The following is an 18,114-nucleotide window of genomic DNA, read 5'->3' as shown; positions in this document are numbered from 1 at the left end:
AATTTTATCTGTTAGTTTTTATTCTATTTGCTAGGAGGACCAAGAAAAAAAAAAAAAAAAAAAAATCAAATATTCGTATATTCGTGTTCAATTTTGCCAAGGTAAAAAAACAAAGCCCAACATACAGTTCAATCAAGCCCAACCAAGTATGAGAAAAACACTCTCCACGGCCCACACATAACTTGCTTAATCCCACCGCCATCACGATCAGAAGCCAACGTTTCTTCTTCACATTCATACTTCTTCTAGAGTCATCACTCATCATCAGTCAGTTCACTGAGAGACAGCACAAAGAAAGAAGAAAAGAAAATGATGCCAGACATGATGGTGCTCTCTGCGCGCAGGACGGCGCAAGTTAGCGAGGAAGGAGACGAAGACGACGAGTCCAAGACCAAAAAGCACATATCACTCGCACTGAGATTCACCAACTACTTCACCCGAACCGGTTACCTATGGCCCTCTCTCTCCCTCTCTGTCCTCTTCCTCTTCCTCTTCTCTCTCATCCTTCACACTCGCAATCTCGTCTGCATTTCTCCCTCCTCTGACCCAATTTCTCGCATGCGATTCTTTGGCCTCGACGGACTCGAATCCGATTTCGGATCTCTCGGCGTGCCCTGGTGTAAGTTTTTTACTCTCTCTCCCTCCCCCTTCTCTCTATACATATATTTATTTGTATATATTTCTGTTGGTGTATGTAATTTTAGCATTTAGTTTTGTAATTCAGGGTTTGTTAGATCTGAATTAACTATGTACCACATGCATATGACATGCACAAGTCGATGGAATTGCTGCTTAATTTAAAACTGTTCGACTACTGGGAAAATGGAGTGAAATGAAACAACGAGATAATTATATATTATGATGGGTGTGTGTTTCACCTCCCTCTTTTATGAAAGCTTAAATCAACAGAGATGGATTGTTGTATCTAGGTTCGCCTCTGCAGTTGTTTATGGATTGCTATGTAGTTTTTTTTTTTGGGGTTAGGTAAAGTGCTCACACGCACAAGCACGAGGTCACCATCATCATATCATCACTGCCTTTGTCTCATCCATGAATTGTATTTTTCCATCCTTTTTCTCATGATTCTTATTAAATTTAAAGGTTTTTAAAATCATTTGTAATTACTTCATCCTATTTGAGTTTCGGCCCGCCTCTTTGTCTTTTAAGTACCCTTGTAAATATATATCATTTTTCTTAATGGTATATGACCATACCACCTATGCGTCACTCGTAATTTCTCCTCACATGTACATGTTGATTGTTAATTCTAGCTTTTGTAGTTACTCCAATTGTCCATCTTAACATTCCCGTTTCAGTTATGTGAATGCGTTCTCTTGTTTCTTTTTTAATGCTAGATATTCTGCTCTATATAATGTAGCTGACCTTATAACTTTCATATAGAATTTGATATTCATTTTTTCATATATGAGACAACTAGTTGACCATATAACTGTCATATAGAATTTGATATTCCATTTTCATATATGAGACAACTAATTTGTCTCCATTTTGTCCACCCTGCTCCGATCCTTCTTATTACATCACCATCTTGTTGTTTATGGACCCTAAATATTGAAAATGGTTATTTCAAGTAACCCTTTGCTCTTAAAGTATGATAGTCATATTTTCATTCTCTACTACTTTGTTAAACTTACATTTCATGTATTCTGTCTCCATCCTACTTATTTTTTAGGTTTTTTCGCTTCTGAAGCATTTATCCATGTTTCTAATTTTATTGCAAAGACTTAGAACTATCCAATAGATTATGTCATCAGCAAATAACATGCATCATGGGATGTCTTCTTGGGTATCCTTGGTTATTTCATCTAAATACTGTAAATAAATATGGATATGAAAGATTTAAAGCTCAGATTTTAATATGTTTCTGTGTACTTATCAAATATATATATAACCCAAACTACCCAAATACAATATTATATTGTTCTCCCGTATCTCAGATGTAATTATTTTTGGTAATTATTATTATTATTTTTTTTTTTGTTGTTGTTGTGGTTTAGTATGTTGCTTTTTTACCATACGGGACAAAGGCAATAATGGTGATGATGATGATGATGGCAGCTCTGTTAAAAAAAAAATTAGTGATTTGGTGAGGCGACTATTAACATTGCAGTTATTGTACATGGGGTATAAAAGTGTGCTTGTACATTTTGTGGACTTTGAATTTTAAAATTTGTTCTATAAATAGATTTATGTGAATATCCATAATGATAAATGGCAGTCATTATTATAGATTATTGAAATGGCAGCTGCGTTTTTGTTCCACAAACTGGTTCTGTTCCATTGTAGTGTTGATGACTTCAGTTTTTCTTTAATGTCCAATTCAAGATATGTTATTCCTTCAAATACCATGTGAAACACAACGGTAGAATTCAGTATCCTCAGGACATTCAAATATGCCCGTCATTTTATTATTCTGAAATATTTTGTTTTGTTCAGTTCAATTTAATGCGCATTTTGGTTTTCTGGATCTGCATCTTCTTTTTAATTTTTTTTTATGGGAATGCTGCCATTGCTTCTATTTTATGCTTTTCATGTTGCCGATTATTTGGAGTGAACCCCCCCACCCCAACCCACTCCACCCAACACACACACACATACAGACACAAAGAGGGAAAAAAAAAAAAAAACAACCTACTATATTTCGTATAAGAAGTGGGCAGCCGAAGATATAGTACTGATGAGCAACTTTTCAGCAGTGCTGAAAATTTGCATTGCACATGATTTCACTATTGATTTTGTTAGCATAATCTGGCATTTCTTACCGGCCAGTGGCCACTTGGTTTGCTTCACAGTTCTATCTGTTTGATTTTTTTTTTGGGATGCTCAGTTTTCTTGAGTGTTTCTTAATGGATTTTTATACCCTTTTTCCCCATCATTTTTGTTCTATTTTGTATGTATTTGATTGGATATCGTCAAATTTGGTATTTTTAATAGGATCTTAATTAGTGAATGTTGTACCTTCAACTTGAAAAGTTAAGTCATCACTTTGAAAATTTGAGTTGAGCATGAAATCATTAAGTTTTTACAGGCCATGTTCATATAATTGTTATCTTTGGCAAAAGGCAGATCGAAACATGGAAAAACTGTTGAATGGACATCCAAGGATCTACTAAAGGGCCTGCAAGAGTTCGTACCTATATATGAAACACGACCCATCAAGAACAACATGTATGGGATGGGCTTCGACCACAGCTTTGGGCTTTGGTTCATTACTCGATGGCTGAGACCAGATTTAATGATTGAGAGCGGTGCTTTCAAGGGACATTCTACTTGGGTTTTACGGCAAGCAATGCCAGATAAGCCAATTGTGTCACTTTCACCACGTCATCCTGAGAAATACCTTAGGAAGGGTCCTGCTTATGTTGATGGCAATTGCACGTACTTTGCTGGAAAGGATTTTGTGGATTTTGGGAGCATTGACTGGGGGAATATAATGAAGAAACACGGAATTACAGATCTCAGTCGGGTTCTTATCTTCTTTGATGATCATCAGAATGAATTAAAAAGGTAATTGATTTTACTGTTTTTCCTGGTTTATAAACAGTTTCTTGTTCATTTACTACTTATACCAGTGCTTGCATGTGTTTCCAGGGTAGTGAAACTACAATTGGCTATTTACTATTTATTTTTCCTAGTTGATACTCACCCCTCCCCACCCCCACAAAAAAAAAAAAAAAAAAAAAAAAACCAAGGAATTGTTTGCAACCAAGAGAAGTCGAACCTTAGACTTGATGCTTCATGAGGCACAATAGCCAAGTGACTTAACCACTTGAGCTAGCCCATTGGGGTATTGGGTATTTACTATTTGTATGCTATTGCATTTCACTTCACCAAATTTGCTAATTGGTAATTCAATTTTCTTTTCTTCTGTTTCAATCTTTAATGGGTAGGCTAAAACAGGCACTAAAAGCTGGCTTTAAACATCTTGTCTTTGAAGACAACTATGATACTGGAACTGGCGACCATTATTCCTTCAGGCAGATGTGTGATCAATCTTATATAAGAGGTGCATGCCCTCTTGATCTACCTTCTATTAATGTAGGTGATATATGAACTGCAATTACCTTGCATTCTTAACTATAGCCATGATTTGAAGTGCATAGCTTGCCTTGTGAAAGTGAGAACTTTTTCATTTCTTTTTTTTTTTTCGTTATTTTTTTTATTTTTATTTTTATTTTCCTAGGAAATATTTTAAAACAAAGAAGATATATTCTAATATCATCCCTCTGAAAAAATCTCTGTAGTTATCAGTTTTGACCGAGAAATTGAGCAAATGGATCACTGGTGAGGGGCTTAAGATACACACTTTTCAGAGCACTTCATATGTAGTCCATCCACAAGTAGTGGGCCTGTTTGGTTTTGCTCTTTGAAAACAGTTTCTAACAACACTGAAAACAGAAAGCAATTTTAACCTTTCAGAGACAAAAAGTGTTCTCTGAAATTGTCTTTTCTTTTTCTTCTTTAAACATTGATTTCAAACAGTAGTTGTCAGAAAAAGTCAACGAAATGCATTTTAAATTCTAGGCAATCTAGGAGCTTAAACTTAGCATAGATGATTTGCATTTGTGTACTTTGACGGTCACTCCAGTATATAGTTTTCCATTTCAACTACAATCCGTGTATGCCCAAATCTTTATATCGGTAGACATGGTCTCAGCCTTAGAACCATCCTGCAAAACTGACAGGTGAGCATTAATTACACTCTAAAAGTACTTCTGATCTTCATATACTGTTCCTCCTTTTATGGGAAAGTCCTCTACAATTAACGCAACACGATGATAATGGTATCTCTTGATTCTTCCTTTTACATCCTTCTTTCTTACTAAGTGTCCTACATTTACTTACTAATATTAAAAGAGAAATGATCTTCAGTACTCCTAAAACATCATATATGTGTTTGTCCTTGCGCAAAAATGAATGTGATGTTGATGATTACATCACCTTTATGAAGGATTTGAGGCAATTGGTATTTTACCGAAGTACCTCTTCTTTGTTAGCATTTGGGACAGAATGAAACTTTTAGTTATATTTCTAATCCTTTTGGTCCTTTCTGGATTATATAATAATTCAATATTTGTTGTTAGTAACTTAGTGTTGAGTGCTTGCTCCTTGTCGCCCTTGCAAAAACATGTTTCTACTTTCTGCCATCTTTGATTCATTCTATCTTGAAAGGCAGATGTCCGTTCATGTAAAAGGGTAGCAATTTTTTTAGGAACATTGAATCAAATTGTGTTTTTTAATTTAATCCAGATTATTGGGACAATCTTTATTCTGTTTACAGGGTTGTGCGCGTTTGTATTTATATCATTTTAACATTAGGCACTATTTATGGAGTAATAAAGTTGATGTCATAAAATTCCCAGCAGCCTCTAACATAGGCACCTTATCCTTCTAATTAGGGCTGCCTTGCATTTTTAGCATGTGAATTTGCAGAGTTGTAGTCATATAGGATCCAGGTTCTAGTGAAACCTGTGACTATGATTTAGCATGTTCTCAGCTGTAGGTGGTTTCCATAAATTGGTTTCTTCTTTATTATTTTATAGAAAGTAGAAGCACAAAAAAGGCCAATAACCTTTGTGGTCAATATAGGTGCTTGTACGGTTGGACCTCACAAATTTTTAGCATTATATGCAACAAATTACTGCCCCTGGACTACCATTGGACCAAGCAATGCTCCTATATACACATAGATGCTACAATTGTTTTCTATATGCACTATCAAAGTGCTTTTGCTTCAAAGGTATTTTAATAATTGATAGTGTCATGGTGTCGCTTTCAGTATTGCCCTCATTCTTATTCCACAATCTGGTCACTTAGCCTTGACCTGCTGGCCAATGAAACGCTCCTCTTTCTGGTTGGTGATTGGTCTGGTGTGCAAGCATAGTTGCATCTCCACGGTGCATGTTCTTCATCATATCATGTTTTTGGTTGTTTCTTTCATCACGTCATCATCATCATCGTCATTATATATGTTCCATTGTTTGGCACCCATATGCAACCTATAAGGAAGGAGCCTTTAAGATTTTCCTTTTACAGTTTAATAAAAGCCATATGACCCTTTCTTCTTTTCCCTAAACCTCTTCGTCAGTATCTAAATAAATCTTATATTATTCTGTTGCTAAATCTTTGTTATGAATTTATAAAGTTTTATTTTTGCCGAAGAATATCAGCTTCCTGCTGTTTTTTTTTAGAAAAACCAAATATCTGTTTCATTACCTGTACTTGTGGGTCCTTGAATTGAGTTCTCATAACCTTTCACATATACCAATTATTGTCTAAATTTTATTAGACTGTGTGAGCATAAGTGTTGGTATTGTCTTGATTAAGAAAAACAGTAATAGAAAAGAATAGAAAAACTTGATATTTTCAGTTTTTGGTAATCTTATAATACAACTGTAAATGTCTGAGTTTTTCATAATTGTTATGAGATTGTACTTATTAATGTATTAGATATAATTGTCTTACCAAGGATCTTTGTCATTTACTTAGGGAAAAAAAAAAAAAAAAAACAAAAGAACAAAAACAGTTCTGTAACAACAACAATAAAAGAAAAAGTTTTGCTGTATCAATCACTATTATTGTTTGAACAAGTCGCCAGGTCATTTGAATATAATTATTATCTTGATATGGGAATGTGTAGATTCACATAATTTATTATGGCTATTTTATCCAGGAGGTGGTCACAGCTGCTTTAAAGATAGTGATGAAGCTAGGATTAGATCAAGAAGGAATAAGTTCTGGGAGAAGGCAGTTGATATAGAAGAACTATGTGGGCCAGGTGAAGTGTGGTGGGGTGTAAGAGGTGTGATGCGCGATGACTTTAATCACAGTAATAAGGCAATTACCTATGCAGAACATTTTCAGAACAGCAGGTTTGTAGAATCAGTGCTTGATGTTTATTGGGAGCTTCCTCCTGTTGCTGGCCCTTCACTTACTCATCAAACTAGATACGATCCTGCTCGTGTACCCTATCCCATCGTTGAAGATGGCAGGTTTGGTTTGTTCCACAGGCTTGGCTTGACTAGACTCGGTACTTCTGTATTTAACGGGTATACTCAAATGGTATATCTTCAAATATCCGAACAAGAATCTTAATGCTGTTGCAAATAGATGTGACATGAACTAACCCGCTACATCATGAAACCTTGAGGTCATGTCAATATTATGTATGCACTCTCCTTTCCTTGTAGGCTCGTAGTTGTTTAACATGTTCATTTGATATATTTAATAACTTTTTTATAAGTTTGATATTTAGAATCAATTTCTGTGATATGTTAATATATTGTTTTTGAGAAATTAGTGATTTGGCTTTCAATCTAATTTACTGCGACTGCTGTGGACGATTTGTTAATATGCACTTGTGATCTTTCTAGCAATAACATTCCTTAACGTAGTCCATGCCTCCAAAGTCCGAGAGTATCAAGTAAGTTGCATCTGTCTGCAATGTATGGGTGAACGGAAAAATGGCTCTGGATTTCATTGCATCTCTTTTGCTTTTGGCATTTGATTGCGCATGTAAGGTGTAGCGCATATGCATGTCATCATTGTCCCCATAAGGTATACCCAAAATGGGAGACACAAATGCAAAATAATATAGTGGTTCGTTAATCATGAGTTGGTGATCCGAAAACGACAACATAACCATTGGGGATTACTCATTTCTTGGATACGAGTGTGATTTGTAGGGTGGAAAAATGAAGGAAGAAAGGGTACAAAGAAATGCCCTTAATTCCTCCCTTTTCCTTTTGGCAGAAGAAAAAGGAGGGAAGTCTTTTTCGTGGTTATTCTCTAGTGGGAGGAAAAAACAAAAGTCAGGCCCAGAGGAATCGATCACTGCTCATGTGAAGCTTACGTGAAGTGCACACCCATAAATTTCTTGAAAATACCTCTTTGCTTTTATTGAAACAAAACAAATGAATCAAGACTACAAGGGATGATTTTCATAACTCGTTAGGATATTGTAGATTTGGAAAGAAAAGTAAGAAAATTACTCAGCTTGAATTTTGGATATGTTATTTTTTTCTCTTTTAACTGAAAATAGTATAAAGAGGGAGTGATTGACCTTGAATACACGGGAAGTTGAATAAAGTTTGCCTGGAAATCTTGGAAATGTAGCACACTGAAAGCAGATTTGTGGAGCTCTTGATGTTAGAGATTTTTGAGAAATTATATGGGAATCTTGATAGTTGAGGGGAATGCTAAAACAGTCATCTTCATTATCTTGGATGTAAGTGATGGAGATGACTTCTTGGATTTCTTCGTTGTCGTCGTCGTCGTCTGATGCTATTTCTCGGAGCTTTTTAGTTTGTAGGCTTTCTTGCATTGGATTGAAGCAAAACTTGAGAGAGAGACCGGAACATGAAGATGTAGAAATAAAAACTTTGCACTTGCTTGATTTAGGGTGTATTGGGTTGTGGCTGATTCCTTGAAATAGGATGTATTTTGCGCTGAATAACTGCCTATTTTAGCTCCAACTGAAACAGGATGTATTTCAATGATGATGGCACTTTCACACACACACACACACACAAAACAGTTCAATGCAGCCATAATTGCATCTTCTTGTAGCTTAAAGAAAAGATTTATATACAAAAGCCAGTCAATTTGACTCAATTAGGAATTAGAACTTAGAAATAATGAACCAAATACTTATGTTTTTATATAATTGAACCAAAACAAGAAAACCATTGTTATAATTGGGGGAGGTCCGTATTGCATCATTCAATACTGGTTGCAATTGTGGGGTCATCATCCTATGGGACTGTAACGACTGTCTAAGCCTCTCAGCAAGGAAATGGGGTTGGTAGGTCCCATTCCCGTAGGTGACCTGCACTGTCAGGCTTTTTATTACAATGAAAAACATAAATTATATAACTTCCGTTTTCTCAACCGAGACTCAGTGAGGCTACAATTAATTTGAATTGTGTATAAATTGCACATTTGGTACCGTTGTTGGCTCCATTTCATGTAGTAAAAGTTTGTTTCTGGTACTGATTCCATTGCCGGACTTAATTTTTTACATTAATGTCAGTTCTTACCCCAAACTCACAAAAGGTATTAATATACTTGCACTTTAAGCTGCAATTTTAGCAAGGAATGCACCTGATCCAATTTCATGTCATTGCAACAATATAGATGACGCATTAATGTTTAGAATATATATATAAAATATGTTTCCAGAATAATGACCTTAACAAGACAATCCTTGATGCACCCACCCAAAACTTTGAGTTAGGGAAATGTGCAAATGGATATGCAACGAATTCAAAACAATTTTTAAGTTGCAGGTAGCGTTAGCTGGAACATGTTGAATGATTGAACTCTCTTCAAAAAAATTATATATATATATCCGAATTTTTTTATTTATATAATATATACTTCTTCGCCCAGAGAATAAGGCGTGTCGATATGTCCGAGTGGTTAAGGAGACAGACTCGAAATCTGTTGGGCTTTGCCTGCGCAGGTTCGAATCCTGCTGTCGACGCTCTTTTCTTTTCTATACAGCACAAAACAGTCTCCAAAACATTATTCATGATGTGTGAGGTATCTTTTGCAAACCATGCATTTCTTCTTTTATCCATGCTAGAGAAGCAAACACGTTTTTTTTTTTTTTGGGTAATGATAGCTACTTTGGACTCTTAAATTATTTGTAATAAGTGAATATAAGCCTATAAAATCTTTATTCAAAGAAAAAATCTTTATTTTTATTTTTTTTAACCAAAAAATCTTTATTATTAGGGCACGTTTGTCATGCGCTTTATTTTTGGTTGAAACAGAAACAATATTTTTACTGTAAGAGTATTTTGTAAAAAAATTGGAAGCATGTTTGTGAACGATGTTTTGCAGAGAAAATGTCGGGTCCGTGTTGCACTACTGTTATGGTTTTGGACCATGAACAGTTGTCAAAACAAGAATAATCAACTTTTTGGTGTTTTAGTTTTGGACCACTTTTCATGAAGTGTTTTAGTAATGTGTAAAATAAAATAAGGTCGCACCAAACATACTTTTATTGCCAAAAGCGACCCTATAACTACTAAAAAAAGTAGCAGAAACAAAACGCATACTTAGACGAGACTTGAGTAATAATGTAACTTTTGACATTTTAAAATTATTTTATTTTTTAATAGAAATTAAAATTGTCAGTAAAAAAACTCATAAAATTGAATACTATATTTGAAATCACCTAATAAATAATTTAATTTTAAAATTTTAAAAAATACTGTATGATTAAAACCTTTTTTTATGTATAAATTCAAAGACAATCATTCGGTGTTCCAAACACACAAAATAAATTTTCCGCTTGAATTCTTATGTAACCAAGCAAACCGAAGTAGTAGTCATTCTCGTTCATCCTCCCAATATGCATTGGAAAGCGGGAAAAATAAGAGCTAAATATTGCAGCCGCAATTTTAATACCGTGATAGTTTTTGTTTTTATGAAAAAGAATATCTGACACGCCCCTCTCTCTCTCTCTCCTCCAAAATTGCATTCTCTCACTATTCTCTGTCTCTCTCTACTCAATTCTCTCCTCCTGTGTCCCCTCCCTCTCACTTCCCCCCCCCCCCCCCCCCCCCCCCCCCTCTCTACTCTGTGATTAATGAGTTACGGAGTAATTTTTACCATTATTGCGGGCACCTAGAGAGAGAGAAAAAAAAAAAAGCAGAGCAAGAGCAATCTCTCTCCAGTCATCAATTTGATTAAAAAGAAATGCCGAGAGAAACCCTAGCTTTAGCTTCATCTTCATCTAGCAATACCAATATTCCACCTCCCGAAGATGATTGGGTTAAAACCTACCAAAGGTTACTTCCCCAATGGCAATCTCTCACTCTCTCTCACTCTCACCAGGTATTATTTGCTATCCCTCCTCAATCACACCCCCTTATACATATATATGTGTGTGCTTCCATTTCATCTTCTTCTGTATCCCTCAATTCTAAATTTTCCTTGAAATTCGCTTTGTATCTAGGGGTTAGGGTTTGCTTTTATCCGTTTCTTAGTTCCCTGATTGTTTCTATGGTTAATATTACTCTGCAGAAATCTTTTTTTTTGGGTTAACAATTCAAATTCTAAACGTAAACTGTGAAGAATTTTATTCTCGAAGCTAAGCATATTAAAATCTTAACTCCACGATTAAATGAGGAATAATTGAAACCATAAAAGGGAAAAAAAAACAACAACCTTCTCTCTCTTGGCTGAAAATTGTACTGAAAACGATGTCCCTAACTACTATTATGCATCTGAAGGTATGTGGCTGTGTGTGTGGGTGGATTAAGTATAAGGCTTTCTGAATTTGAATGCTCACTTGGGTTTTTCTGTGCTAATTCTACAAAATTGCTAGGTTTGTACTAGTTTGGACGTTCTTTTTCTTTATATATATGGCTTGGGTTTTGAGTTGCTGATACAGTGCTCATGTCATTTGCTTCCTTGTGGAAGTGGTCAGGATTACACTTGTCCAGCTGAAAATTTAAAACTTCCTTTTTGTTGGCTTTCTCTGGCAGTCTACAATTCCGATTACAATATCAAGAGTTAATCAGGTGGATGCAGGACGACTGGATATTGAAATGTCTGCCATGTTGAAAGAGCAGTTGGTTAAGGTTTTTACTTTAATGAAGGTACGTATCATGTTGTTATTTGGGTATTTGCAATTCATCAAAGAGATTAGTTGTATAGCCCATTTGTTAATTTTTTGGTTGTTGTTTAATCTGTTTTACCTCTTTTTCTTTGGGATTAGCCAGGATTGTTATTTCAATATGAACCAGAACTTGATGCTTTCCTCGAGTTTCTCATTTGGCGATTCTCTATTTGGGTTGATAAGCCTACTCCGGGAAATGCTCTCATGAATTTGAGGTATAGAGATGAACGAGTGATTGAAACGAGAGGAAAAGGTAAGAAGTTCTGGACGTGCTTTACTTATGCTTCTAGTTAACTTATATTGTGATTAAGGCTTGTAATACTTGATTACAGTTGTAATACTCTCACACTTAAAGATGAGCCATCACTCTATTGCAGAATCCCTCGTTGTATTTCATTGGCAATTTGGCATTAAACTAGTTCTCACAATTTATGGAGGCTTTCAATTCTATTTTATTTTTTGTCATTCTTCATTGTTTTGTATGTCTGAACAAATCAAATTTTCACATTAATTATATGGAAAATTCTCAGTCAGTCAATTGTAAAATTCTCAGTATGACTCAAATCTAATAACTTGTTCTTAGAGTTAATCTTTTCTTCTTATTGGAACTGAAGCTAGACTTCTGAGTCAACTTTAGATTTGCATCAGTCAGGCTTAAACAAGTTAATTTTTTGAAGTTGTAAAGATTTTCCTCTTACTGATGTTAGTTTCATACAAAAGGTGGTGATTCATTTCTAGCTCTGAATTTTGGAGGTTTGTTGACCCCTAAAGCTGACCTAGAGGATAAATTATATATGTATAATGGTTACATGAAAGTGTAAAATCCTGTGGTCGTATATGATTTATATGGTAATCCAAGAGTACTGGAACAAGGAGATTTTATTTTTCTTAGACCATTTTTGAACTCCCTAATATTAAATGTATATTACCTCTGAGTTTGACTAGCGGTATTCTCTGCATATGTTCTCGCTGTCTGATCTCTTGTTGAGAAATGGTTGAAGAGGAAGTTCTTCCTACAATTTGTAATAAATGATGCAATTTCTAGGAATTCTTTGTGAATGCCAAAAATTGTTGGAAGAAACTTTCTTTTGTAGGACTTCGATACAGAAGTATAGGTTAGTTTTGTGGTGCAAAATAGAAAAAGGCCCCAAAGTGAGTCTGATGTAGCTACCTGATAGCTGATTATATTCAAATTGATTTGCTTGACAACCCATATTTGGATTTTTTCATTGAATCTCATATGAATCCAACCTTATCTATTTACATTTTAAGTTTTTTTGTTCTGTCTTTTGTATGTTATCCTCCAGTCAGGATGGGTTTGGAGGGACCTGGACTCACTGTTGCTCAGAAGCTTTGGTATTGTGTTGCTACTGTTGGTGGTCAGTATATCTGGTCCCGTCTACAATCCTTTTCCGCTTTCCGTAGATGGGGTGATTCTGAACAGGTAGTAGATTTTAGTTCCATCCAAACATAGTCAGATCTCTCTCTCTGTCTATGTGTGTGTGTGTGTATATATATAATATCCCTTCTCTCTCTCCCCATATGTGTGTACTTCTTTTAGGAACTTTAAGAAGGGATTGATCTGCCTTTCTATATTCTTCAGAGGTCACTTGCGCGCCGAGCATGGATTTTGATACAACGTATAGAAGGAATTTATAAAGCGGCCTCATTTAGCAACCTTCTCATATTTCTTTACACAGGAAGGTATGTTTTTTAACACTAAGCATTTTCATGTCCCCAGGTGGTTCTTTGAATGCATTCTGTCAATAAAATACTACCAATCTTTGAGTTTGAAATCACGAATTGGTTTTTTATACAAGATAAAAAGATAATCTCAAATGCTATATATATCTCATTAACTGGTTTGTGTGAGGCTGGACATTTAATAAAATTGAACGATGCAGAAGAAATGCAGTACAACTTAAAGCACGGGAACATAAAATAGTAAGTTTGAAGTTCCCAAAGGTTGACCAATTTGCTTGAGTTTCAGTGTGATGATAAACATTGTGGTTGGGTTCTTAATGCATTGCCTTTACGTTTTAATTCTAAAGAAAAAAGAACTCGTACATATCATTCACCAATACTTAACCTGTTACTGGTACCATAAAACAACGGAACCATGGATACTCAACTGGGAAGAATTCCAATTTCATTAAATGCATGTGCTGTGTGTATCATGCCATCTACCCAAACAATCAATTTTTCAACTGGGCTGCTATAATAGCATTACTGGTAATCATGTGGCTGTCCATGTTTTTCCTAGATGCAGTTAAGCTGACATCGTGTAGCCTGGTGAATTTTGAGTGTGCAAGATTAAGAAGGTGAACGAGGGTAAGATAGTGGGCTTATCTAAGAATGCACAACTTCTTTATGGTATTGCTTGGACTAGTGTGCAAGTGTTCCATATCACGAGTTAGCGTCAAATAGTTTGCCACGTTTTCATGCTTACATCTTAGCAATGTTTGAAGGCCATTTTGTTCTGAGAGATGCGTGTATGACTAAAAGATGTTTTACCGAGATGGGACTTTAAACGGAACAAGTCTGTTTTTTATCCAAAACCACATGTCGTGCTACTTGACCGAGTAATCTATATTTGATACTAGTAGATGTTACTAGAATTCTAAAGCTTCAGAAAGTCTTAAAAGTGACCTGGAAATTGGAATGGGTCTTTTTTTTGGTCATATACCATATAATATTTCTTCCTTTTGCTCCTGGCATACTGATGCAGGTATAGGAATCTAATTGAGAGAGCTCTACGTGCAAGACTTGTCTATGGGAGCCCCCATATGAATCGAGCTGTTAGCTTTGAGTACATGAACCGCCAGTTAGTGTGGAATGAGTTCTCGGTAATTGTTATTGCTTATTGTTGAATTCAACAATTGAATGTTGGGAAAATTATTAGAGTCCAGTTATAAAGTACTTAATATTGTATTAGGTAAAAGAAATATATTTTAATATTATAATTACATTAGTTGTAGATTTTCAATTATTTATTAGATGATTGTGTTTCAGAGAAATTTAGTGCTTTGGATAATTTTGTGTACCAATTAAAGTGCATCACTCTTTGAGTACATTGCACAAAGATCCATCTCGATTGCTTAATATATTCTTAAACCTTTTTTTTTTTTTTTCATGTGCAGGAAATGTTGTTGTTGCTTCTTCCTCTTCTTAATTCATCATCCATCAAAAATTTTCTTCGTCCATTCTCAAAGGATACGTCATCAAGTTCTGCAGAGGATGAAACTGTCTGCCCCATTTGCCAAGCGAGTCCAACCATTCCTTTTTTAGCTCTCCCCTGTCAACACAGGTACTTTACCATGCATTCCTTTTTCTCCATTGATTATTCATAGTTTAACTAAGTCCAAACAACATGGATAGAAGTGGTGTTTTTAATCTCGTACCATAGGTCTAACTGAAAGGGACTATTTCATGGTGAAGGCAATTATCTTGTAGTACTGTTCTGTCGATTGCACATTCCATTGACACAAACATGTAATAAAAATGTTGAAGGATATAATTTAATATGAATATCTGCTAATATCTTATTCAAAATTTAGTGCTTAAAGTGTAAACTGTACTTTGAGGCAGCAAACCTAAGATTTCTAGGTATTCCTTAAGGTTTCTAAATGCAGTGCTGCTGACCTCATCAACAATATAGCATGAGAAGTAGGCAATGGAGGCGATATTGTTGACGGAGGTAATTGGTGGGCCTCATTTCAAATGGATGGTTGGGGAGCTAAATTTTTTTGAGGGAGATGTGAAGAAGAGGCTTGAGATTTAATCTTAATCACGCTCTTCATCATTTTGGAGATTTTATCTCTATGTCTGTCTAGTCGTTGCACCTGGGTTTCATCACTTCTCTCTCTCACTCCCCCCGGCCCCCGACTGTGTAACTCTTTTTTTTTTCTTTCTATAAGTGACACCCACCATTAACATTTGCTTCCTTTCAAGACACATAACCTTCGGTCAGTGATTCTTTCCTTCTTTAGGAAGAGCCATCTTAGGTCAGTTCCTTCAGTTTGGTCAATAAGTGAGAATAAAACTATCCTGGCTGGCTGAAGTCATTCTCTTCAGGTCAGTCAGGTCTTCTCTCTCTAGCCAGTTGTGAAAATCCCCATCTGATCTATGTCTGGGTCAACTTTCAAGCCAGTAGGGTAAGTTCAAACTTCTTTCTTGTATGATTTTTCCTGAGTTTAGAGATTCCTATTTCATAGAATCGAGGCATAAACTCCTGTGAAAACAGTGGATTAGCTGAACTAGATTAAAATTCAATGGGATTCACTAGTTTGTTCAGTCAAATGCTTGAATTCCTCAGTGGAATTCGACTTGTTTTGTTTGGCTGTTATATTCATGCAAAGGAATAACATTGATTTTGTGTTTGTTAAGTGTTGAACATTACTTTTAACACAATGGGGGTTTCCTTACAGCATCACTATTGTTAATTTTCTTGCAACACCTTCAATTCCCACAACCCACTGCTGGTTAGTTTGTTTTTGTCATTCAACATTGTTGGTACTTGGCAATAATCATCAATGTCATGGGGGGCGAAATCACCATGGTTATTCGTTGAATAGTGTTTTTCACATTTCTTGCACTTGAGTTATTTACCTTTCAATATCAATTCTCTCTCTCTCTCTCTCTCTCTCTTGAAAAGTTCTTTTTTTCTTTGGGGAGAGTTCTCTATATTTGTAAGTCTCTCTCACCAAGATCTCTCATCCCTTTTGTAAGTTTCATTTTTAGTATGTTACTTCGTTGTAAGAGCAGAAGGAACCTGGAAGAATGGAGGGAGAGGAAGAAAGAAACACTGGTAAAATAGTTGTTCTTATTTGGCATTGAATTGAGTAAAATTATGTTCGTTCTTAGGTCAGGGAACGGAATGTCCAACATTCCTGCTCTCCTTTCTCACTCATTCGCTGCGCTCTCTCATTCTTTTGCTTCACTTGGTGAACCTCACTTCGCGCACTCGCTCAATAACACTCAAAATAGTCATGTGCTAGTCACTTGATTTTCAGTATCTTTACTGAAGTCCATTTATGGGAAGGGGTTAGGTGAAACATGCTCAAGTTTAAGGGGGAGCTTTGGTGCATTTTAAAGTTCAGGAGGGTGATTATTGATACTGATCCTACCTACAGGGGTGAGAATGTATATTTGTTCCTTCGAACAATATTTTAGAGGCCAACAGGTTACTATATAGTGAAATTTGAAATCAGGATCAGTTGATGATTCAGAGCTTCGACCATACCAGGTCTAAAAAGACTGAGTCAAAGCTCTGCAGCTTTTATATTATTGAATTTTTTATTGGATTTTCACTAGTATAATTTTATGCCAACTCAAAGACTGGGAATGATGGACCCTTCAGTTCGCCGTCTACTTGGATGGTTTGTGTGAAGATTGTATGAATACGACAATGTTTTACATGCTCCCCTTTCTTTTGGAAACACATTTGCAAACCCTGTTTGTTTTCCTTCTCTTTTTTTCTTTTTGGCAGATGGTTTGCTGAAAAACATTTTTGATTTGTTTCACTGCCAGGTACTGTTACTACTGCCTTCGAACACGGTGTTCTGCAGCTCCATCGTTCCGGTGCTCCAGATGCGGTGAACCAGTTATTGCCTTGCGACGGCATGGTGGCTTAACCAACAATAATACTCAACAACAATGATAATTCCACAGGGTAGGAAATGGGAAAAAAAAGAAGGAAAGTACTATACAAATGATGTATAAAAAATGCGTGAAATTGGCATTACTATTGATTATTGAATTAAGGAATCAAGATTCCTTGAAAAAGCATTTATATTCCTTTCTATATAGATTAGCTCCATTCTTTATCAACTTTATGTAACTCATTCAATGTGGCTATTTTTCCCCCTGGGCTGTTTCTTACTCTCTTCAACTCTTCTCCTTGCTTTATTCTATCATATGTCACTCAGCTCATTAAAAAAATAATTTTGAGCTTTTTCTTTGTCCGATGACTCAGTAGTGGTCCCTCTTTGGGCTGTGACAAAAAGAAATTTGTGTCAAGTCCTATGTCCTTTGGAGGTTGACCATTTTTCGTCATGGAACAAATTAGCTTTTATTGATGGTTTTGATTTGTATTTAGTTTGACTTATAATGAGGTTTAGTATGGTTAAATTGTGTACTTTAAAGCTCAATGCATACAATGCCACACTATTCCTACTAACACATTAATCAGTTGGGTGCACGTGCAAAACATGATTTGATCTGTTTTCTCTCTAATAAGCACCAACTTTACAGAAAGCAAATTGTGTTGGTCATTGGAGATGGCAAACTATCATGTTAACCTTTTCATTTTAATGTCATAACCTCCAATTTATAATTATATTTGTATATTGGGTTCTGTCAAGTGGGTCAGCTCTATCAGCTCCAATAACTTTACAGTTATATGGCCATCCTTCAATTGAATAAAGGTAGTCTATGTGCAATGGATGTAGGGGACTATATTT

At 35.6% G+C, this 18,114-nt stretch overlaps 2 protein-coding genes and 1 non-coding gene across 3 annotated transcripts; all 3 read left to right on the top strand.

Moving 5' to 3' along the window:
• Positions 1–176: 176 nt before the first annotated feature.
• On the top strand, positions 177–7,320 carry LOC132286700 (uncharacterized). Its single transcript, XM_059789066.1, has 4 exons — positions 177–619; positions 3,084–3,528; positions 3,912–4,027; positions 6,695–7,320. The coding sequence occupies exons 1-4, from the start codon at positions 310–312 to the stop codon at positions 7,114–7,116; spliced, it is 1,293 nt and encodes a 430-aa protein (XP_059645049.1). The 5' UTR covers positions 177–309; the 3' UTR covers positions 7,117–7,320.
• A 2,103-nt stretch (positions 7,321–9,423) lies between these two features.
• On the top strand, positions 9,424–9,505 carry TRNAS-CGA (transfer RNA serine (anticodon CGA)). The gene has a single exon. It is a non-coding gene; the product is annotated as a tRNA-Ser (tRNA).
• Positions 9,506–10,588: 1,083 nt separating this feature from the next.
• On the top strand, positions 10,589–17,619 carry LOC132286701 (peroxisome biogenesis protein 2). Its single transcript, XM_059789067.1, has 8 exons — positions 10,589–10,866; positions 11,520–11,633; positions 11,753–11,906; positions 12,961–13,097; positions 13,257–13,357; positions 14,382–14,499; positions 14,794–14,960; positions 17,183–17,619. The coding sequence occupies exons 1-8, from the start codon at positions 10,729–10,731 to the stop codon at positions 17,310–17,312; spliced, it is 1,059 nt and encodes a 352-aa protein (XP_059645050.1). The 5' UTR covers positions 10,589–10,728; the 3' UTR covers positions 17,313–17,619.
• The last annotated feature ends 495 nt before the right edge of the window (positions 17,620–18,114 follow it).

Source organism: Cornus florida, unplaced genomic scaffold (assembly GCF_030987335.1).
Source record: "Cornus florida cultivar Cherokee Brave unplaced genomic scaffold, ASM3098733v1 CherokeeBrave_3.0.0_Hap2_Chr11, whole genome shotgun sequence".
NCBI lineage: Eukaryota > Viridiplantae > Streptophyta > Magnoliopsida > Cornales > Cornaceae > Cornus > Cornus florida.
The sequence above is the reverse complement of the archived record's forward strand: the minus strand, read 5'-3'. Positions and strand labels throughout refer to the sequence as shown.

What these genes read in the sequence shown, in the direction of transcription:
- LOC132286700 (XM_059789066.1), top strand. Translation starts at nt 310, where the DNA reads ATGATGCCAGACATGATGGTGCTCTCTGCGCGCAGGACGGCGCAAGTT. An exon ending in ATCTCTCGGCGTGCCCTGGT is followed by an intron (nt 620 to 3,083) that starts GTAAGTTTTTTA and finishes CTTTGGCAAAAG; the next exon opens with GCAGATCGAAACATGGAAAA. An exon ending in CATCAGAATGAATTAAAAAG is followed by an intron (nt 3,529 to 3,911) that starts GTAATTGATTTT and finishes TTTAATGGGTAG; the next exon opens with GCTAAAACAGGCACTAAAAG.
- LOC132286701 (XM_059789067.1), top strand. Translation starts at nt 10,729, where the DNA reads ATGCCGAGAGAAACCCTAGCTTTAGCTTCATCTTCATCTAGCAATACC. An exon ending in GATTGAAACGAGAGGAAAAG is followed by an intron (nt 11,907 to 12,960) that starts GTAAGAAGTTCT and finishes GTTATCCTCCAG; the next exon opens with TCAGGATGGGTTTGGAGGGA. An exon ending in GCTCTCCCCTGTCAACACAG is followed by an intron (nt 14,961 to 17,182) that starts GTACTTTACCAT and finishes TTTCACTGCCAG; the next exon opens with GTACTGTTACTACTGCCTTC.